Source organism: Halichoerus grypus, chromosome 9, assembly GCF_964656455.1.
Source record: "Halichoerus grypus chromosome 9, mHalGry1.hap1.1, whole genome shotgun sequence".
Classification (NCBI taxonomy): domain Eukaryota; kingdom Metazoa; phylum Chordata; class Mammalia; order Carnivora; family Phocidae; genus Halichoerus; species Halichoerus grypus.
The window spans coordinates 81,704,921-81,728,856 of record NC_135720.1 but is presented as its reverse complement, the minus strand read 5'-3'; the positions used below and the strand labels follow the sequence as shown (position 1 = coordinate 81,728,856).

At 42.3% G+C, this 23,936-nt stretch overlaps 1 protein-coding gene across 2 annotated transcripts in view; it reads left to right on the top strand.

The window, feature by feature from the left end:
• CD109 (CD109 molecule) overlaps window positions 1-23,936 on the top strand; it is a 134,083-nt gene that overhangs the window by 18,008 nt on the left and 92,139 nt on the right. For both annotated transcript variants that reach the window (XM_078055088.1, XM_078055087.1), the window contains exons 3-5: window positions 3,292-3,320; window positions 9,732-9,962; window positions 16,129-16,254. In XM_078055088.1, the coding sequence (XP_077911214.1) occupies window positions 3,292-3,320; window positions 9,732-9,962; window positions 16,129-16,254 (386 nt within the window). The remainder of the gene's footprint in view (window positions 1-3,291; window positions 3,321-9,731; window positions 9,963-16,128; window positions 16,255-23,936) is intronic.

The following is a 23,936-nucleotide window of genomic DNA, read 5'->3' as shown; positions in this document are numbered from 1 at the left end:
AGGTTTTCTCCTGTGTTATATTCTAGGAGTTTTATAGTTTTGCATTTTATATTTAAGTCTATGATCCATTTTGAGTCAGTGTTTCTGAAGGGGGTGAGGTCTGTGTCTAGATTCACTTTTTTGCATGTGGATGTCCATTGTTCCAGCATTATTTGTTGAAGAGACTATCTTTGTTCCATTGCATTGCTTTTGCTCATTTGCCAAAGATCATTCGACTATATTAGTAAGGGTCCATTTCTGGGCTCTCTCTTCTGTTCCATTGATCAATTTGTCTATTCTTTTGCCAGTACCACATTGCCTTGATTACTGTAGCTTTGCAGTAAGTCTTGGAGTTGGTAGTACCGGTCTTCCAGCTTTGTTCTCCTTCAGTATTGTGATGGTTATTCTGGGTCTTTTGCCTCTCCATATAAACTTTAGAATCAGTTTGTTGATGTTCATAAAATAACTTTCTGGGATTTTTATTAGGATTACATTGATCAAGTTGGGAAGAACTGATGTCTTGACAATATTGAGTCTTTCTATCCATGAACATTGAATATCTCTTCATTTATTTAATCCTTCCTTGATTTCATTTATCAGAGTTTTGTAGTTTCTTCATATAGATCTTGTACACATTTCATTAGATTTATACCTAAGTATTTTTTTTGGGGGGAGGATGCTAATGTAAATGGTATTGTTTTTTCAAATTCCATATATTCATTGTTGGTATATTTTTAATTGAGAACACACTCTCTTCACATATGTTGAGGTACGTGTTAAGATCATAGAGCTGCTCTATGGAGGATATTTTCAATTCTTTCATCTACTCCCCCATACTGAGCTATTTAAATGTTTCAGTCCAGATATTTTACAGGGTTTGTCTTTTTGCCTGGAGAGTACTATGACTCCCTTCAACAAATATTTTTACAACACAGAACTTGTCAAGTAAATTGTCTGTATTTATGGTTCTTTTGAAGGTTTCACCAAGTTTTGTTGCTGCAATATCATAGGGCTTCTCAAATTTCACTTCAGTTCAGTATAGAATATGCCTACCCCATTAAAAAGAAGAACTTAATGAGGAGCAGTTTCTTCCCACAAGTTAAGATATTACCAAAGCATGATTACAAGATTTCAAAGTTAAATCTTGTGCAAATTAAACCCATCTCATATCAATATTTTACTAAACCAAAAAGATTCAGGACAAATGCTACATCAGGATGCTGGGATAGCAGCATAACCTGGGATGATCCTGGCCAGGACTCACTCTGTGTAAAAGACCTTTCAGGATCTGGTCCAGCCTCATCTCTACAGTCCTCTTCCTGCCAGCTCTTTGCTTCTGTAGACTCATGCTGAGCTCCACTCTTTTGCATTTCCTGCTGCTCTGCCTAGAAACTCTTCCCTTACTTTTTCATCTGGCTAATTTTTCCTTATTCTATAATCCTAGACTTCTGGCATCGTTTTCTCTAGGAGCCTTCTCCTGATCCCTGTGAGGTGGGCTCTGCCCTATTCTTATTGCAGCCCTTCCATGTTGCACTGTTTTTGTTCAGGTGTTTCTCTTTCTTCACCTTTTCAAGACACTTTTTGTCCAATGTCCTATTATTTAAGAGTCCTCCTCTTTGCTTCCTATGGTGACAGTTATTGGATAAACTGATCTGTGCTAGGTGATAAGAGATTTTGATGAATTGCTTATCTGCTGCTGAAAACATATTTGTATTTCACTGAGGCCCACTGGGGCAGTGGTCTTCAGGTGGGTGTGCACACATTGGGTATTGTGCAAGACCATTTGTAAGGGTGTAGGCAGAAAACGTACTAGCTTTTATTTCTATTATTTTCTTGAGCAAAACTAAGAAATTAAGTTTTTTTTTTTAAGATTTTATTTATTTATTTGACAGAGAGAGAGCGAGAGAGGGAACACTAGCAGGGGGAGTGGGAGAGGGAGAAGCAGGCTCCCCGCTGAGCAGGGAGCCCGATGCGGGGCTCGATCCCAGGACCCTGGGATCACGACCTGAGCCGAAGGCAGACGCTCAACGACTGAGCCACCCAGGAGCCCCAAGGTTTTCTAATATTTAATATTTTGGTTGAGAAAAGTGCATGTATATGACTTTATAATCTAATGTGACATTGGTGATGTGTACTGATTGACTGAGTGCTCCATTATAAAAATTGGAAGACCCTGCTGTAGAGGCATGCTGACATCCCCAGCGGGTATCTCTTCCAAGTTTTCTGGCGCTACAATGATTTACATTTATCAAGTGTTTCCTACGTGCCAGACACTGCTCTGTACGTACACTTTCTAGGTATCAACATACTTATTCTTCACGACCACCTTATGAGATTGGTACTATTATTAACATGCTCATTTTATGGATGAAAAAATCGAACCCAGATAATCAAGTAACTTTTTCAAGGATGGGGCTAGTACATGGTTGATTGAGTGTAGAACTGGTGGAGTCTAATTCCAGAGGCCACTTGCTTACCCCCTGCTCTGTATTGTGCTCTGCTCTGGTGTCAGTCTGTTCCTATAGGATAGACACATGTGGCTTCCAGGAGGACCAGGACCATGTCTGCCTTGCTCATTGTGGTAAATACTTCTTAAATATTCGCAAGTATTTCTTAAATGAAGGAACTGTGAGGGTCCCTCCTCACCTCTGAATTCATGTCACTTAAATGGGAACTTTGGATAAGTACTTTTATTTTTATTTTATTTTATTTTTTTTATTTTTATTTTTAACTTGAAATATTTTTTCCCTTGAAGTGATTAGATTGGATGAGAAATTGGCATGAGTTAAGTTAGCAGTCCTATGTTTAGAAACTGTACATGAAAAGAAGTCTGCATGACTCGAATAGCAGTGAATCAGTTAGTCCCAGCTCACCCCTGATGTGACTAAGCCTTCCTTTTCTTCCTTTATCATGAGGGTCTGAGAACATAAGAAATAAACCTCAGCTTCTTTCTCAACACAGATTGAAGTGTCCCTCCAATGTGTAGAACCTTAAAGCAGCAACAGTGACAACAAAAATGATAATGGAAAAGAGCAGCAGAACTTAAACTGGTTTTTTTGGGGGGATTCACCCACTGATGGCTTTTCAAGTCTGGCTCAGCTTTCCTTAATTCTTTGGCATGAGGTTGTGTAGTAATCTCTCAGGTGTTCTGGGCTTTAATAAAATTGTTTTGTTTTGACCAAATAAGTTTGTGATTCTGTAAGCTTATGATTCCTTCTACATCTGAAAGAGTATTAGGAGAGTCTTCGGAATTGTGTATTATATCATCATATTCAAATTATGACTCTATTTTCTTCCCTGTTTTGCTTTTAGGCTCTTTCAAGACACTTATTCTTCCATCAGTAAGTATCCATTTAAAAAATTTGGTTTCAGAAATTGCATTGCATTGCATTGATCAGTGAAACAATTTAACATTTTGTTGGCCTTTATATCAGTTTGCATTCCTTGTGAGTTTGGCTTGAGTTCAATTCCACCTTTAGATTAAGAATACCGTTACTTCAGGGAGATTGGTTATCAGCCTCTTCAAAGTCATAGCAGAGATTTTCCTCTTGTAAAATAGGGAACTTCACTGAGGGAAACTGGCCTGGACTATTGCCACAGACACCTGCATCTGCCTTAAAGAACCTTAGAGTTTAGAGGGTGTAATGAACACTCTGTCCTTCAGTTTCTCCGTCTCGGAAGAGTGGAGTGCCCCGCTGAGCCATACTGAAAGCTGAGGCATTGGTGATACTGATCGTGTCTTTGTTTAAACTTTTTTTTTTTTTTTGGTTCATAATTTAATTTTTTGCATTACTTCTATTTTAAATATTAAAATATTATTTATCTTGATTACTGAATTTTTTTGTCTCCTCCTTGAGTTTTGCACCTGAGGCCAGGGCCTCACCCACCTCACCCTTGTCCCAGCCCTGGAAAAGGGGATAAAGAAACTGCCTCTGTTTCACAGGGGATACCCCGGAGGTGAAGTAAGATGTGAAGGAGCTGTAAAATTTGCTATAGAAGTGGAAAGGGGTTATTATTTTGTTGAGAAAGTCATAAAACCTGATGATTACATGCTGTTTGTGAACTGATCCTACTTGTCATAGCTTTGATTTGGAAGTTTGTACTTTTATTACTGTGTTTTGTTTTGGAGCTTCACACTTTGAATATACAATAGAGAACAGTGACCACGGCATCCAGCAAGAGATGCCATTTGGTATACTTTTCTGAGAATAGATGACTGATGACTTTGTTAAAAAAACAAAACTCAGCCTAGTAAATTTGAAGATCTAATTGGCTTTATTAAGCAGTTGGGCAGGATCCCATCTAGCAAGTAGAGGGGAGCTTTAGTTGTACAATGTGGAAGATTTTTGTAGGGAGGAGGGTGGGGCAAGGAAGTTATTAGCAAAAGAAAAGAAAGGATTGTTCCAGGCAAGGTCACCTTCCCTTAGGGGGAAGGGCATGGGGTCTTATCCTGCAGATTACCTCATCTTCCTTTGGCGGTGGGGTGGGGATGGAGAGGGCCCATGTGACAGATTACCTCACTGGTGCTTATCAGAAAGTTCCAGATTGATTGGCCTAAAAGTAAACTCCTGGAGAGGTTGAAACTGCAATTAAGTCTTGGTTTCCTTTTCTGGGAGCAAACTAGTCCACCTTGGGCCTGTGGTTTTCTTTTGAACAACTTTAGCCCTGACACTTTACATACTTAATGTAGGATCAGCATTACCTGATGAGCCAGGGTTCCCCATTTCCTCCATTACTTATTGAAGGTTATTTATGAAACATATTCAGAAACCACATTCCTTTTTCCAGGGGGTGGGGGTGGGTCGTTCCTAGAGAATACAGTGCTCCCAAACAGTAGTTTATAAAAATTACTTATATCCAATAGCTATTGTTTCTTACCTATTATGTTTGTGCCTTTCTTACTAAGAAATATAACTGCTTTTCTACTGTTAAATAGGAAGTAGGGAAAAAGAGGCAAAGCAGGTGGAAAGGAGGAGAACCCAATCTCAGTGATAATAAAACGTTGCACTGCGTTCATGTACGCTTAAACATTAGATGTTGGCCATATGCTGTTGAAGGAATATTCCAATGAGAAGATTAAAATAAATCCTGTGTAATACAATTGTCCTACAGCAGAAAGGGGTGGGATTTAAGTCCATGAACCAGTTTATTTTTTTATTTTTTAAAAATAATTAATTTATTTGAGAGAGAGCGAGAGAGCACAAGGGTGGGGAGGAGCAGAGGGAGAGGCACACTCCCTGCTGAGCAGGGAGCCAGGCGTGGGGCTCCATCCCAGGACCCTGAGATTATGACCTGAGCCAAGGCAGACGCTTACCCGACTGAGACACCCAGGCACCCCCAGGAACCACAGTTTAAAATACAACTGCCTGGTTTCATCAGAGAAGCCTGCAGGTGCACGGGCTGGAAGTGTAGAAAGGCTGAGCAGAGAGGGCATCAGGCGGGACGAGGGCACCTGGGCTTGTTCCAGTAATGTCAGTTTATTATAAACTATACTCGTCTAAACTATCATTAAGCTGGAATTTGGCTGCTATGATTCTTTTAAGTCTTACCTATGTGAAATACGAACTCCAGCATCCTGTATTTGTCTTTAATATTAATGCCATTTCTATTATTGTAGATATAGCACTTACCTATTGAGAGCTTTACTAGAGATTATATTTAGGACTATATCCCTTTTCTAGTAAAACAGAAATTTAAAGGCTTAGTCATAAAGTATCTGGGAAAATGTGATCATGCTTGGCAAAAATAAAGTTCTGTATTGTTATGAGTTTTCAGTTAAAATAGACCCAGCTTTTGGAGTGTGCACTGGTATTCTGGTGTTTGTAAATGTAATATTTTAAATTGTTTTTTAAGGTTCTCATGAATTTCTGCTCTAAAATATGAATGTTTTACTGTATTGAAACAAATGTGTTTTTAATATCTGATTAGCCTATTGTTTCTACTTTTGATACACTACAAGCAGCTTTTAATAAGAAGTAAATAAAAAAACAATTGATGCTTAATACAAAGATTATTTTTTGTACAAAATATGCTAGGAGGAATTTCTTTCATTCTCTCTGTAAATAAGTCCAACTTAAAATGCGGGAGTGGCTTTTAAAGTTAGAAATGTTTTTAAAGTTTATTTTATGCCTAATTAATATTTAAAAAAATTTTTTTAATAGAAACTCTCATCTTAAATTCCTCAACTGTATTTTAAAAGTTTTTGAAATCTCCACTACTCTTAGTAACTAGCATTATTAATGAAATAGAGTAGGATAAATGCTGTTGTGTTGTCTCAGTTTCCTTGACAACTGATCTTTTAGAGAAGGCAAAATGGTTTTAGTCAACCCAGATTAGTTCCTTGCCTACGAAGGATCTTTTTAAAATTTTTATTTATTTTTATTTTAAAGTAAACTCTGCCCAATGCGAGGCTCGAACTCACAACCCTGAGATCGAGAGTCACATGCTCCACTGACTGAGCCAGTTACCCCCACCCTCCCCGCAAGGACCTTTTTGAGCATACCTTCCTTCGATACCCTGGGCAAAGAGCAAACATTTCCTCAGAAAATTTGCATTTATGTATACACATGAATACACAGAATAAACTTTGCATAATGAGAATCTTATGCCCTGAGCATGCCCAACTCAGATGCTGGTCGATACTTTGCTGATCAAAGCCCGGTGATGTTTCACACTCCCTGACTCTTGGCCTTCTGCTAGATAGTGTCATCTGTGGGAATTGTCCCCTTCTCCAGCCATCTGCTCTCGGCTCAACGTACAGGAATCCCAAATCCCTGTGGGTAAATAACTGGTTCTGTATAAGAGATCTGGAAATCTTTGATGAGGGAACCTCTTTATTACCAATCCTGGGAACTCTTTCAGTAATTGTGACCCCAAGAAGGCAGAAGGCAATTGATCAGCAGAGATTCAGGAGCTTTTACTTCTGGGGTCCTCTCCATTGTGGGGAGCAGGTTACAACCCATCCTAGGTCTGGTACAGAGAGAAACTTTCATAGAGATTGCTTACAATCCACGGTGTTTTCTTCAGTCTCCTCATTCTGCCCTTCTACTGTTAACAATGGAAGGCTAAGGTATCTACTACGGCTCAGGAGCTGTACTACCGTGCGGAGTCTGCGGGGACACCCCAAGGCATATAGTGATGCCCCGTGGCTTCTAGAGTCACCCCTGGTCTACAGATACACCAAGTTCACTTGTCACCTCTGACTTTCCAGCCCTGGGATTAACACTGAGGCTTTGAGCATCTTGAATTATGTAAATCTTACATATGCAGGAGGGGGAGGCAAGGTTTCTAATGGGGCAGTCGAGAAAGCAAATTACTCAGGGTAGCTGAACGGAGCAGAAAGATAGCTCTCTCCTCGTGAGGCAGTGCCAGCTCCCTGAAGGAGGATGGAGTAGGGCATGGAGACAATGTTTTTGGACACATTTTGTGTTACATCTCCCTTAACTCCTTGGCGTTCTTGTGATTAATGGGCCTCTTTAGTTTTGGGCCTCTGCGTCTTTAATTGGCTGTAAATCTTCAATCTACTCTCTGTTCTGGAGGCTAAAAATGATCAAACTATATCCAAACCATGAAAACCAATCCTATCAAATATCATATTTTAAACACAAAGTATTTATGAATCTTTGCCATATGCCAGTATATGATATGCTGGCATAGATAGTGTCCTGCTTTTAGCATTAAAATATCTATTTAAAAGAATCTGAGAGCCGAGGTATCATTTGAGAAAATGAATATAAGAATGCAGGTTCCAAGGCTAGACTCCCAGCCCTACTAGGGCACACATCTTTGGTTCATGTTTTTTCCCAAGGACTTAGAACAACCTGGAGCTAGAAGGTGCTCAATAAATGTTTATTGAAGAAAAGCAGAAATCGACACTGGAAGTTATTTGAATGTGATGCTACTGATTGTTTTTTCTAACTTTTTATTAAGAAATTTGCAAATATACAAAAACTTGAAGGAGTTTCTCAGTGAACACTTCTATACCCACCACTCAGAATCTCCATTAACATTTTACCATATTTGCTCTGTCACATGTCTATCCATCTATCTGTTTCTCCATCCATTAATTCATCTTATTTTTTAAATGTATCTCCAAGTAAATTGTGGACATCAGTACTTATCTCCCTAAATATATATATATTTTATTTTATTTATTTATTTGACAGAGAGAGACACAGAGTGAGAGAGGGGACACAAGCAAGGGGAGTGGGAGAGGGAGAAGCAGGCTTCCCGCGGAGCAGGGAGCCCAATGCGGGGCTCGATCCCAGGATCCTGGGATCATAACCTGAGCCCAAGGCAGACGCTTAAGGACTGAGCCACCCAGGTGCCCTCCCTAAATATTTTTTGCTGACCATTTTATTGGTGCTTTGTTACATTTCCTTTGTGTTCTTATCCATCTTGCTAGCTTTCAGGTAGCTGCTATGACTGGAAGATCTCCAAGCTTTCTGTGGACAAAACTTATTTGCAAAAATGAGTCAGAATTTAGTTTTAGAACCGCAGGTTTATTAAGGTGAAAACCAACTGAAAGTCAGGTATGCTAGTCGTCTATTGCGTGACCGATCATCCCAAAGCTTTGGCATAGAACAGTAATAAACTTCTATTGCTTCTCACAATTTCTGTGGGTCAGGAATATGGGAACTGCAGAGTTGGGCTGTTCTGATTTGGGATATTGCAAGGCTACAGTCAAGATGTCAGACTTGCAGTCACCTGCAGGCTTTACCAGGGCTGGGGTTCCTCTGTAAGGTAGCTCATTCACATGGCTATCAAGCTGGTGCTGGGTGTTGGCGGGAGGCCTCAGTTTCTCCCTTTGTGGGCCTCTCCACAGGCTTCTTGAATGTTCTCATCATGGCAGTTGGATTCCCCCACAGAGAAGAATTCCAGAGAGAAAGAGAGAACCAGGCAGAAGCTACCCTTTCTATGACACAGCTTCATTCCCTTCTTGAGAAGCAAGTCCCTAAGTCGGCAGAAGGCGGCTCTACCTTTGGAAGGGCAGAGAGTCAGAGAATGGTCAGACATGTTTCAAAGCCACCGCACGGAGGCTTTTGTTAGAGTAGCATAGCTCATCGTGGGTTTGCATCTCTGCTCGTGACCTGGAGCGACTTCCCAAACTCGTCCAAGCCCCAGTTTCCTTGTTTATAAAACAGTGTTAGTAAGAGCACCCGCCTGAAGGATTGTCGTCAGGTGAAATGACACAGGTCGCGTAAACTGCTGAGTACGGCTTCGGGTCTGTTCCTGCTGGAAGGTCAGAATTCTGTTAGTAAGCGCCTCAGGAGAGCAGCCGTGCCCCCATCCTTCCTGGGACCACGACCTGTGCTGTGCAGGGTGCAGGAAGCGCGTGCGTGGTAGGAAAGAGCTCCAGAGAGTACAGCAAGGAAATGAGTCTTGCACAAATGTGCTTTTCATCAGTTGACTGCCTCAACTAGGGAGACATGGAAAAAATGTTGAGAGATACTAGATATTCCGACCCACAGCAACCGCGAGGAAGAACTTGCACTTGGAATAAGAAATGACAAGGTGACTGCTGCTGAGCCCTCCATTCCAGGAACCCTGCAATTTAGCTGGAGAGAAAACTACAGGATGTTAGGAGGGAAAACAAATTATTTAATGTTGGTGCCTAGGAAGAGCGAGTTTTTCAACATGGCAATTACTTTCAATAGTACTACGGATTTAAATGTTCTAGTCTGACTTATAATTAAAAACACTTTTGAGGTAAAATGAGAATGTCATTTGTTTGATCTCTTTATTTTCTCCAGCTACCTCTGAACAGTGCAGATGGGATTTATGAGCTGCATGTAACTGGACGGGCCCAGGATGAGATTTTATTCTCTAATAGTACGCGCTTATCATTTGAGACCAAGAGAATGACTGTCTTCATTCAAACAGACAAGTCTCTATACAAGCCAAAGCAGGAAGTGAAGTTTCGTATTGTTACACTCTTCTCAGATTTTAAACCTTATAAAACTTCTTTAAACATTCTAATTAAGGTAAGTGCCAGACAGAAATAAAGTAAGTTCAAGTCATCTTACTAAAGCTCTCTTTGAAGTCTTGCTCATGTTACTTTAGATTCACCATGGGTAACCTTCCCTCCCAACATGAGAGCGCCCTCTCTTGGAGGGGAGATGGTAGAGCAATGGGTTCAGAGCTTAGGCTCTGGAGTTGGCCAGCTTGGGCTCCAGTCCTTGCTTCTTCATTGATTAATTCATCTGTTCAAGATTTATTGAACTTCTGTGTTCAGGGCCCTGGGACGGGGCAGTGAACAGAACAGATTAAATCCCCTGCTCACACCAAGCGTATATTTCAGTGAATAGTGTGGAGACAGACACTAAATAAACACATAAATATGTGTATGAAGGGGGGCACCTCGGGCCTGGGTGGCTCAGTCGGTTGAGCATCCAACTCCTGATCTCAGCTTGGGTCTTGATCTCATGGTTGTGAGTTCCAGCCCTGCACTGGGCTCTGCTCTGGGCAAGGAGCCTACTTAAAAAAAAAAAAGTATATAAAGGAATTGTGTGTGTGTGTGTGTGTGTGTGTGTGTAAGAAAGTGTTTATGTTTGCTATTTTCCCTAGGATTGTTAGGCTAGTCCTATTTGAACAGAGACCTAAAGGAATTTAAGGAGTGAGCCCATATTCAGGGAACAGCTGTGTAAAGTTCTGAGGTGGGAACTTGTTAGGTGCACTGGAGAAAAAGAGGCTGGTAGTGTCCCGGGGAGTGAGGGGACAAATATTAGGAGATGAGGTAAGATACAGGTGGGTTGGAGGAGGGGTCATACAGGGTCTTCTTGATCATCATATGGACCTTGGATTTTACTCTGAGTGAAATGGGAATTCACTGGTGAATTATGAGGACAGGCATAACGTGATTTGACTTATAAAAGGATCACCATCTGCCGTAAGGAGAGTAAATGCTAGTTGTGTGACCTGGAGAAAATTCATCTCTCTGAGCCCTAGTTTATTTCTAAAATGCATAATAAAATGCATAAAATAATAACTTCTAAAATTTCTAAAAAATATTTCTAAAATGGGCACCTCAGTGGCTCAGTCGTTAAGCGTCTGCCTTCGGCTCAGGTCATGATCCTGGGGTCCTAGGATTGAGCCCCGCATCGGGCTCCCTGCTCAGCGGGAAGCCTGCGTCTCCCTCTCCCACTCCTCCTGCTTGTGTTCCCTCTCTTGCTGTCTCTCTCTGTCAAAGAAATAAATAAAATCTTAAAAAAATAAAAAAAATAAAATGCGTAATAATAATAATGTCTCACAAAGGTTTCTGTGAGATAATCCAAGGAAAGCATGTAGAATTATGCCTGCCACATAGTACATGCTCACTAAACATTAGCTCTTTTGTTTATGGGACTCTCCTTCGGCAGGGAGTCATTTGGCTTCAGCTCCAACAACACTGAGGGTCTGGAGGCAGCATAGTTAGACTGAATGCTTTCCTGTGAGAACCAAGTTGAAGACAATTGAGATCCAGCTGGACCTGCTTTTCTACATTGATGCTAAGGAGAATATGAGACATTTGATCACTACATAGAAATAGGGTGGTGACAACCCATCCCAGTTTTCCTGGGACTCTCTTGGTATTACAACCGAAAGTCACTGGTCCTGGGAACCCTTTTGGTTACCCCAAGGGTTCTGATGAATACCTTGGAATGGAAGTCAAGTTCAGGCTTTTTTAGTTCAGTATCTTCTTATTCTTTTTAACTTCTTTGTAGTTATAAATTAAACTAAAAAGCAAAAAAAATCAAGCAAACTTCAAGCCAATTTGTGTTTGTAATAAATACAACGTTGGTCAGCATGGTGCTCAATGCATATTTTTTGAATTTCCAAGAATTGCAGCTCTGTGAATTTCCGCTTTTGCTATGTATTGGAATGTCTATAAAGGAGGTTGACATAGTGAATAGCATTTCTTTTTTTTTTTTTAGCGATTTTATTTCATTTTATTTATTTATTTGGAAGAGAGAGCACGAACAGGTGGAGCAGCAGGTAGAGGCAGAGGGAGAGGGAGAAGCAGGCTCCCCACTGAGCAGAGAGCCCTACATGGGGCTCGATCCCAGGACCCTGAGATCATGACCTGAGCCGAAGGCAGACACTTAACAGACTGAGCCACCCAGGCACCCCACTGAATAGCATTTCTAAATTCAAGTAGTTCTCTAAGCAGGGTTTTATGGATTGCATGCATACCATCTTTCAAATCAGCATCTTCCTGTTTCTGGCTGTTTCTATCCAGTCGGCCTTGTTCTACCTGTGGTAATAAAAGTCAGCACTGGATAAATTGCCTGCTTTAGGCATTAATCCAGAAATAACCCTGCCGATGCTGGACAAATTCCTTACAGGAGTTTTTGTGAGGATTAGGTGAGATAATTTAAGTAAAGCATTTAGAACTGTGCTGGTCTGTGCATTTTTATTATTTTGCCTCTCTATGCTGCTTTAGGATCTGCCTTTGAAACCTTCAATTTGTACTCTTGGGCTCTTCTCTCCAATTTTGAACTGAGCTTGCCACATTTGACTTTCTCAGAAGCACTCAGAGAAATCTCTGGTCCTAGTGGCCTGGCCAAGATATGGCCCTCTTGGCCAAGGGAGGGGAGTTTACACTTGTTAGAAATCCACCTGGAACCCAGAGTGTTTGGGCACAGGTGACTGGGCGGGAAGCCATCCTCTGCTCTGTGCATCTAGGCAATGAGGCTGGGGTATGAACTCAGGTCCAGCCTCCTTCTTCCCTGTAACTTGCGGCCAGATCGGAGCTTTGATGCCCACACTGCTGTCCTCCTTCATCTGAAAACAGTCATTTGGGCCAGACTGTGATGTTTTCTCCATTTTTCAGTGTGAAATAGTTGGTTTCTTGGCAAAACTTCCCAGAAAAAAGTAGAACTTAGCAAAAGAGCCCCGACGTGAATCCATTTGTACTTCCTAGTACAGCACCACCTGCAGGCTCTGGTGGAGAAGTGCATCTGATGGCTAGGAGGCTGACTTCTCAGGACCCTCTGGCCCTGTCAAGACCCTCAGTGATACTGTCAATAACGATGGAACGGGACAGATGTAACAATGTAACGGGACAGATGGTAGATACACTTGTGGTGAACGCAGCGTAAGGTGTGAACTTGTCAGATTGCTAAGTTGTAAAAAAAAAAGAACGGCTGTAGGATGTAGCTAAAATATTGATTGTCACAGCATATTCAGGGGTGATCAGTGGGTTTTTTTTTGTCTTATTATTATTATTTTTTTTTGGTTATTGGGTGTTACTCATTTTGCCTGCCTCAGTAACTGACTTTCTCAGGATGAAAGGGCCTTCAGAGCCCTTTGGCAGTGGTAAAAACATGCCCTAATTCCGGCTTCCTCCAGCTAACCTGGGCTAACGCTATGGAAATAAGCTTCTTCGACCCTGGCCTGGCAGCTGGCTCAGCTGGCTTGTGCCCTGACCTCCTTCTTGAAGAAAGTGTTGCTCCTTGTCCAGGTGAATGACCTTGCCTGGGGAGAGGTGTTGTTGGCCTTGGGGAGATGTCTTGTGATTGTGGCCCGGAGGAGCTGTGGCAAAACCAGGGCGTCATCCCTGGTGAGGTGAGGGGGCCACCTTGTTTAAGTGATTTGACTTCTCCAGTTCTACATGCTAGACAGACCCTGGGTGCATAATCCAGGATTCTAACGAGTGGCAGAAATTCTCCTTGGGGACACGTTCTCCAGCCAGGGAGCTTATTGCTGGAGACGGTCTGGCCCAGGCAGCTGATACTGTGCTGAGCTGAGGCACCTGACAGAGATCCAGAGCCATCTAAAGGTGACTCAGAGGGCACAAGGAGCCACGTTTGCGGCCCCTCTGGCTTGTGGCTGTGGTGGCTGTGCCAGGGACACGGTTCCCATGGTACCTGGCTGTCCTGTGTGTGACCTCGCAGGAGATGCTGGGTTCTTCTGTGACGCCACCACGCATGGCCCGCGCACATCCTGATATGTGAAAACTTCTGGTGTTTCTACACTCTGTCTGTTTTTGGTGACAGTTAGGTCTAGGTCTAAGACAGGCTTGAGCAACCAGTGAATTATCTCATTCACTCCCAACCCTCCAGATCCTCGGGGTACAAAGTCATCAAAGACTCCATTTAGGACTTCCTTTGCTTGTAGGGCCGTGGCCCCACCCGGGAGAAATGTGCACCCTCACCAAAATAAGGCACCAGCAGAGTACGAACATTCCTTTCCTGACAGTTTATATAACACTGGGAATTAATGTTATTTTTTTATTTTTGTCAGACGGACAGAAGAAAATGGTATTTTTTTTGTTTTCACTTGCATTCCCTTAATTATTAGGCAGCATATATTTATTAGCTATTTGTAGTTTTTCCTTTGCTTAAACTCATGTTTAAATGCTCATGTGTGTGTCTCCCATGCATCATGCTGTGGCAGGCACAGGAGAGCCGACTGCTGATTACAGTGCCCGTCCCAGGAGTTTGCCAAGGATGGTGACCTGTCTAGTCTTGACTTGCTTTTGGTCTTTGGTTTTAACAATTAGTTTCTGGCTTACTAGACTATGCTTTACTCAATTCTCAGCATTGTACTTACCTCTGACTTTCACCTTTTCCCCCACTCGGGAAGAGAGGTTTCTTCTGGCTTCTAGTAACTGGGCTAACCCACTGCCTCTAGTCAAAGGATAGAGCGTAAGAATACGAGAAAATATTTGATCGCTGCTCTCAGGAGTTCACAGTCTAGTTGGGAACAAAAAACCCCATATATCACCCATGAGTACCTTACACAGTAATACGTCTCTAAAGGGGTAGACTCTAGGTGTACTAGGGGCTCTCCAGGAAGTGGCCATTTCGTCTGTTGGCGGCGTGGATAGGAGGCAAGACACTGGAGCTTATTGTACCAGTTGGCAGGAAGGGAGGGCATTCCATGCAGCAACTATAGAGGCCTAGATGCAAGGGTGAATTGCAAGCAAATTTGTATGTTTGGAGGAAGATGAGCATAGAAATGTAGATGGAGTCAGACTCCTAAGTTCCGTACACCATGTAAAGGAGTGTAGACCTCATTCTGTAGGCAAACAAAAGCCAGCATCACCTAGTGGTCCAGCATAATGATCACAGCCAGGGTGTCTTCACTGCCTGTTGTATGTCTGGAACTGGACCAAGCATGTTGACCACTTTGGCTTAGTCTGAGGTTTGTATTTCAGATGGATAACCCTGTCGGCAGTGGGGAAGATGTCTTGGCGGGGCTACACTGGAGGAGGGAGATTAGTGGTAATGGTTAGAAAACGGGACGTGGTGGCTGGATGTGAGGATGGAAAGAAGGGGATAAATTAGAGAGAGATTAAAGAGACGGAGTTGACAGGGCTGGGAATGTGCGAGGAATCCGGGATAGCTGCTGGATTGGCTTGGATGAATGCTGCATAAGGGGATTGTTGTCCGGGAGAGTTTAGGAAGACTGAAATGTTTTTCATGCATCCCCTTGACTGAGCATCTCTGTGATACATTTTGTTGGATTAAAAGGCACATGGATTTGAATCCTGAATTCACATAATACTGACAGTTGAGTGCTTACCTAACCTCTCTAGGAATTAGTTTTCTGCTATAATGTGAGGACATTCCTCCCCTGGGGGAGAATTATGATGATTTTCTTAAATTTTTATTAAAGATTTTATTTATTTGTTTGACAGAGAGTGAGCACAAGTAGGCAGAGTGGCAGGCAGAGGGAAAGGGAGAGGGAGACTCCCCACTGAGCAGAGAGCCCGACTTGGGGCTCGATCCCAGGACCTGAGTGGAAAACAGACGTTCAACCAACTGAGCCACCCAGGTGCCCCAGAATTATAATGATTGAGTGATATGTGAGTTGTAATGATAAGACAGAGTGCTTGACACGTGGTGGGCCTTGAATACATGAGGCCTGTGATCTCTACAGTTAACAATAACAACACAAGTTTGGTGGTGTACATTGTTCCATATAGAAGGAAATCTGGTACCAAGAATTAAAAGGTGGAGCAGAATAAAGATGGAGAATATGAGGAAGGAAGAAATTTTGATTGTCTTCTGTCTAGTAATATATAGCCAACATTTTCCAAAAACTATCTCTGTTGCCATATTTTGGATGTGCTTGGGAGTGCTGCAGGGCATCATTCATAACTAGATAGGATACACATGTACAAAGCTGTCTTTATACAGTTAACATGTATGGTTTTCATTGTAGGACCCCAAGTCAAATTTGATCCAACAGTGGTTGTCAGAACAAAGTGATCTTGGCGTTGTTTCCAAAACTTTTCAATTGTCGTCCCATCCAATACTTGGTGACTGGTCCATTCAAGTTCAAGTGAATGTGAGTATAAATGTATTTTTAGGGGGAATGCTAATATGATTTAAATAGGTCAGGTGGGGAAATATCTTCAAAGTTATTTGTTCAATGAACAGGAAAATGTTAATCTGAATATCTAGACAATTTAAGTGGTTTATTTTTAATTTACTGTGTTTATCAATGGGTCAACTTTCATTGTAACATATTAGAATTTTAGTCATTACTGCTTTTTTCTGTAATACAATGTTTGAAGGTTAAAACATTGCCTTTTAGTGTAAAACTGATTAAATAATGTTCATTTTACTTATTTAGTGCATACGTTGAGTATTTTAAAACTAAGCAATGAATACATAGTTATTATTTGGCAGATTTCATGTCTCTGAATAATGACTCCTGATGAGATTGGACTAACCTACTTTATCTTTGTTTTAAAAAACAGTGGTTTTCGGAGGTGGGTGGGGGGGGTGGGGTAACTGGGTGATGGGCTTTAAGGAGGGCACTTGAAATAATGAGCACTGGGTGTTATATGCAGCTGATGAATCAGTAAATTCTACCTGTAACTAATAATACAGTATGTGTAAGCTAAATTGAATTTACATAAAAAATTAAAAATAAAAACCACAGTGATTTTAAACAACCACACTAATTTTCTTTTTTTCTTTTTTCTTTTTTTTTAAAGATTTTATTTATTTTTTTTGACAGAGAGAGACATAGCGAGAGCAGGAACACAAGCAGGGGGAGTGGGAGAGGGAGAAGCAGGCTTCCTGCAGAGCAGGGAGCCCAATGTGGGACTCGATCCCAGGACCCTGGGATCATGACCTGAGCCGAAGGCAGATGCTTAACGACTGAGCCACCCAGGCGCCCAACCACACTAATTTTCTGTTCCCCAGTCCTCTTTCTCTCCAACTTCTCCACCTACTTCCTTTGTTCACTGCCAACTTTTGTAGCTCTGAGACCTAACAGGGTAGGTGCACAACGCCCTCCTCTCTCTGCCCTAGGTTCTCTCCTGCGTGTCACTGTGTGATGTTAAAGACTCATTGAATATTTTCCCATTTTCTTTGGTATTTATTAAAAAATATATAAATGTATGAATAAAAGCTTTTAAAAATAGTTCTATTAAAGTAGCTTCTCACTGCTGACATTTTGGACGACAGCTCTTTGCTGTGGGCATTGTCAGGTGCACGGGAGGATGTTTAGCGGTATCTTTGCCCTCAACCCACTAGATGCCAGGAGCAGCTTTCTCTTCCCTCCGATGTGACAAACACGCATGTCTACAGACATCGTCAGTGTCCCCAGGGGAAAATACCCTCTCTCCACCATTGAGAACCACTTTATTAGAGGGAATAATCATTCATTAGCATAGGACCTTAAGTGAGATAAAAGTACCAAGTGCTTCATCAATAAAAACTAAAAAAAAATTTTCCCCTTTAGTTAACACATTTTGGGGTGACATCCTAAAAGCAGAACTCGTCCCTCCTCGCCAGTACGTGTTTTGAGCACCCACGTAAAGATGAAGAGCGCCGTCGGCCTGTGGAGAGGTGGTGCTGTGGAGGGAGACACGTGGGCAACAAGAAAATGTAGAGGGGTGCTCGGGGGTTAGCGGGTGATGAGCCCTGAGGGGACCAGACATTTGTGCTTACAGAGGAGGAGGAGAGTGGATGTTTGGGAGACTTCAGAGAGAGAAAGCTATGTGTAGAGGCGGGGAAAATGCAAGAGAGCCTCACAGGTCTGGGGGTGTGGGAGAAGTCTGGTGCTCCTGGCACGCGTGGAGAAGGATGGGAGTTGAAGATGAGGACGTACGCATGAGTTTGAGGGAGTTCAGGGTTTATTCTCAGTACCCACCTTTGATTTCACCGTAAACTCTCCAGGATCAGTTGTTTGTTTATCCATCCGTCTGTCCATCTTTCCATCTGTCCCTCTGTTGAATATGTGGTGAGGGCTCATAGGGCAGTGGTGGATACAAGGAAGTAAACACGTGGAATCTCTGTTCTTGAAGATCATTGTGTGCTGACAGGAAGAGTAGGATAAAAGCTGACTAACACGAGCGTGACAGAAAACCCAAGGCAGCACAGCAGCGGAGGAACTGCAAGGTGCTGAGTCAGTGAGGTCCAGCGGGTGCTTCTAAGGCTGCAGTCTCACTGGGACTAGCGTGGGATAAAGAGGGTTTATTGTAAGGACGAGCACTGATGCTTTTGGGGACACGGTTCCCTCTGTCTCCTGTGGCCTGTGTCATTCTCCTCTCGTTCTTCTGCCAACCTTTAAATCCGAACCGGTTGCAGTGGCTAAATAACCAATATCTCAGAGCCCTACAAGCCAGCCTCTTCACCGGTGGCTGGCAAGCTGTGGACCGGCTCCCTTTGGGTCAGGTGTCCACTGTTGGCCCATTCAGAGGCACCTCTGCACACTGGCCAGGTGGGGTGTCAGCCTCCGAGAGGTTAGTTTGTTCAGTGAGTGGTGAACAGAATATGTACCAGAAGACAGAGGGCGATAGAGTAGTGGAGAAAGACTTTGGAAGATAAGAGATCATAGGCTGGAAGATTTACAGGATTTCTCATGCCGTGGTTTGTGGACTCGACCTGTCATGTTGCTTTGGTAGGAAAAAAAGACAAGGAAATGTAGGTACTTACAAAATTCAAATCGTTTACAAGATTTGGGCTTTGCCCACATCTAAAGCCTTGTTAAATGCCACCCTTATCCTTGAACCCTATGCTTGAGACATATTATGTCCTTTAAGTTTCTTAAACTCACAGTTCTGTCTGATCCAGAGCCTTCCCCATGCTGTTCCCTCTGCCTGGAACACTCTTTTTCTGCTGTAATTCTAGATGCTTGCTTTTGCCCTTCGGGCGTCACCTAAAATGGCCTGATCCCTCTAGACATCCCCAGAGCACTCTGTGCTTCTCTTGGTTTATTCATGTCACTTTTAGCTGGTGATACCTAATAGACTGTGGTCTTTTGGGGCTTGTTTGCATCTGTATCTCAGTGACTTAGCACATGTTTTGGCTTGAATATTAGTCAGTATTTATTATATGAGTGTATTAAAGCTCTATGATAATCATTTGTATTGAACTAAATATAATTTCTCCTTTTCCACATTCTGTAAAGCATCTTCGTCTTTTAGAAGACAAGCATATAGATCAGGTACTTATTATTGGTGATTTTTTTTTCCCTCAGTTTTATTGAGGTACATTTGACAAATAAAATGATAGGATATTTAAAGTGTACAACGTGATTATTTGATATACATACGTGTTATGAAAGGATTCCTTCCAGGTGATATAATGTAAAGGCACACACTAAGGGAAAATAAGCACTTTTATTAAAAAAAAAAAAAAAAAAAAAAAGGTCCTTTAAAGGCCGCCAGGGGTCAGTATAATCAAAGCAATGTCATGGGACGCAAACCCAGACTCAGTCTTTGTCTCTGGTTTTTATCTTTCCTTGACTCCTGCATAGCATTCAAAGACTGTTTATTGGTTATTATTAAACTCTTTTTTTTCCCCCCAGCAGTGAGTAATGACTATGGTGGAAATGTATTTATTATTTAAATAGTCCACCACGGTAAACTATATTTTCATTTTTCTAAGGCAGTGACCATTCTCAGTATAAATCTCAGGGAGGAGAAAATATTTATTTCAGAAGAATGTTTGAAATTCCATTTATTTCTAGAAAAAATATGGAATGATCCTAGTATTACACTTATCAGAGCTTTGATTTGTAATGACTGTGCAGATTATCAGCGTGGCATTCTTAAATCACCCTTTTTGCTAGGTCAGGAAAAGGATCCTTTAGGTACAGCATACTTGGTGGGTTCCTTGGCATTTCTACAACTATAAAATATACCTTTATGTGAATGAGTCATTTACTATATGCTAACCTTTCTGGATTACTTACATTGCTTTTGACCTTCAAGTATTGGTTTTTTTTCACTTTCAGGATTTTTTTATAATGAGTAATTATTTTGATTTAGTAAGATTTCTAAGTTTTTGTTCTTATTTTTATCTTTTTATTGTGTAGCATATAATGGTAGAGCATAGTAAGTTCCTTATATATTCATAGACCTGCTTTTTTTACAACGCTAATTTAATTAAATTGCAAAGCTACTCTTGATGATGATAACTCTTAAGCTCTTTTAAAATTAGTAAAATTTAGTAAGAGCATTGATTTTTTAAAAAAGATTTTAGGTATTTATTTGAGAGAGAGCACAAGCTGGGGGAGCATCAGCCAGAGGGAGACGCAGGCTCCCTGCTGATCAGGGAGCCCAACGCGGGACTCGATCCCAGGACCCTGGGATCATGACCTGAGCCGAAGGCAGACACTTAACTGACTGAGCCACCCAGGCATCCAAAAGCACTGATTTTTTATGTGTGCTACTTATGCATGTACTGGATTTGTATACCTGCCTGGAATGTGGATAGTTCTTTGCTGTGTTGGGGACTGTGCTTCTTCTCTTGAGAAGAATCACCATCCTTTCTACCTCTTCCAGCCTCTTGCTCCAACATCCTTTCTCCCTTAACTTCCAGGGGCACCGTGACCTCCCCTCAGAGGGAAGAAGTTTATTTTAGCTGTAATACCTCTTCATAGTAGTGTGTATTACAGAGTTGCTATATTTCAGGTACATTAGAGAACAAGTGGGGAAATGTGCTCCAATTTAATAATCATCTTACAAATATCCCTTGGGCAGATAACTTGTGAAAGTTAGACATTGCTTGTATTTTCGTTTTTTTTGTAATACTTCTCTAGGTGCCTTATCTCTCTAGGTATCTATCACTTGACTGGTATTCTTGGCTTTCCCAAATAGTTGCATATTTTTTTTCATTTTTTAAAATTGTGGTAAAATATATGCGGAATTTACTATCTTAACTATTTTTGAGGGTACAGGCCAGTGGTATGAAATACATTCACATTGTTGTGCCTCTGTCATGGGGCTCCATCTCCTGAACTCTTTTCATCTGGCAGAACTGAAACTCTGTAACTAAACACTAACTCCCCAGTCCTCCTCTTCCCCAGCGGGGGGCAGTCATAGCTCTCCTTTCTGCCTCTATGAATTTGACTATTCTAAGGACCTCATATGGGTGGAGTCATATAGTATTTGTCTTTTTGTGACTGGCTTATTTCACTTAGCGTAATAACCTCAAGGTTCATCCAGATGGTCGCACATGTCAGAATTTCCCTCCTTTTTAAGGCTGAAAAATATTCTATTGTATGTATATACCAGGATTCATTACAAATGGTCTTGCATCTCTGATTTAAAAATTGTATTCCAGGTTACTAGAATACAAACAAATTGTATTCCTGGCTTAGAGGTTCTTTCAAAGAACTTCTAACATTGGTGTGTGTGAACACCAGGCTCCTAGAGCAGGGAGGGATCTGGCCATCCCAGCCCTCTCCCCGGGGGCGCCCACAGCCCCGAGTTCCAGGCCTCTGGGTGACCTAAGCATGGGCACTCATGTTCCTCTGAGAACCTGAAGGGAGATCGAGTCACAGAGGGAATCCTGCTCCATTGATAATTGGGCCCTTGCCCTTTTCCGCAGCGGGCGATGGAAGAGGGAAGCCTGTCTTCCCTTCCGGAGGAGTTCGTGCAGCTGAGTTGACCGCCTATGGCTGCACTTGCTAGAACCTACCAGTGGTTCTCTTTTTTTTCTTTTTTTAGATTTTTATTTATTCATTTGAGAGAGAATGAGCTGGGAGAGGGACCGAGGGAGAGGGTGAAGCAGGCTCCCCGGTGGAGCAGGGAGCCTGATGTGGGGCTCGATCCCAAAACCCTGAGATCATGACCTGAGCTGAAAGCAGACACTTAACCGACTGAGCCACCCAGGCGCCTGCCTACCAGTGGTTCTTAAACAGCCGTGTGCCTAAGAACCAACTGACTGGGGAGCTTATTTGAGATGCCGAGTTTGGGCCCCGCCCCCAGATCACAAGTCAGTATTGCTGGCGTGGGACCTAAGAATTTACATTTTAAATAAGCATTCTGGGAAATTCCATTTGTCTTCTGGACCACATCTTGAGAAGTGGTGATTTCTGTCCTTGGCCAGGCAGCCTTACTTTCTATCCAATCCGCTGAGAGGCAGAGTCAGGTGGTATACAAGGCACGGAACGGGAGACAGGCCCCCAACCCATTCTTTAATTCCCTAGTGGGGAGACTCTGAGCTATTGACTTTGACTCTAGGTAACTAGCTCTATAGAGCTGGCACCCTAGCTTAACCATAACAGATTTTTGGGGAAAAGCTGTGTTTTTACAACAGTATCTCTGGTGATTTAGATGCATAGCCAGCAGGGAAACCACCAAATGAGGCATATCTTGTGGTCTCTTTGAGCTGCGGTTTCTCAGCCCTTGTGTCTCCCTGAGGCAGTGTTGGGGTGGGGACAAGAAGGAGAAGGTGACAGCTCAGTAGTCGAGGCTGGGAATCAGTCTTCTGCAGCCCTGTCTAATACATGTGCGTGTGTCCAGTTAGGGAATTCAGAAGCAGCCTGCCTTAGTTGCTCCTTCGTTCATAGCAGTTGCGTCCATTCTTTTGAGTTACTTGTTGTGGCAAGGTTAGCAAGGGTTGCTAGCAGCATCTCACGGCTTTTCATAGCCTTGCAGGGTGCTCCTTATCTTTCCAGCCCTGCTGACTAGAGGCTGCCTGGCTCAGTTCGCTTCGGTTGGAGCCGTTTGTCCTAGGAGCACATCTTTGTTTGGACAGTTCCTGTCCTTGAAGTTCTCTGCAAGTAGCATCTGGTGACCCCTCCCCTGGCTTGTGCTGACAGCTGAACAGAAAGCATGGAGGTCAGAAAACAGTGGCATCCTCTGGAATGTGGACGGAGCTTCCAAAATACTGTCACTAGCCTCCGCTTGAAGGAAGACTGCTTTTTTTTTGGGAAACACTTCAAGTTCTTCAAGTGTGCAGGGAGAAGGGGAGGGAGGAAGGGAGTTGGTTTGAGGATTTTGATTTCTTATAGCAGCAACTGACAGAGGTGAGCACTTCGTTCTCCATTCTTCCATGGGCCCTGATACACATCATCTCTACTGCAGCACTTACTGCTCAGGGTAGCTGTTTCCTTGTATTGTGGCAAAACGTAAATAACATAAAATTTACCATTGTAGCCATTTTTAAGTGTATAGTGTTCAGTGGCATCAAGTACATTTACATCCATCACCACCACCAATTTCCAGAATTTGTTTCATCTTTCCAAACTGTGATCAGGGTAGTTTTTAAAAATATGACTGCCTTATTTATTAGACTGTGAGTTCCTTGAAGATAGGAGTTCTGTTTTATTAATTTTCATGTTTATTCTGTCTAATAGAGTACCTGACCTGTTGCAGGAACTCGTTCATGCTTGTGGGCTGAAAGAATGAGTGAATGAATGGTTTCTCCTAGGCTATTGCCATTGGTTATTATCCTTTGCTGATTTTTTTTTTTTTAAGATTTTATTTATTTATTTGAAAGAGAGAGAGAGAGAAAGGGAGAGCACGCACAAGCATGAGCAGAGGCAGGGGGAAAGGGAGAAGCAGACTCCCTGCTGAGCAGGGAGCCCCTCGTGGGGCTTGATCCCAGGACCCTGGGATCATGACCTGAGCCAACGGCAGGCGCTTAACCGACTGAGCCACCCAGATGCCCAGTGGTATGCATTTTAATTGCTGGACTCCAACCTAATTTTTTCGAGGAGTTCCTTGTCTTGTTCTTCCCCGCCAAAAGCTACCCTAGGAGTGCTCTTCCTTTCAAGTGTGT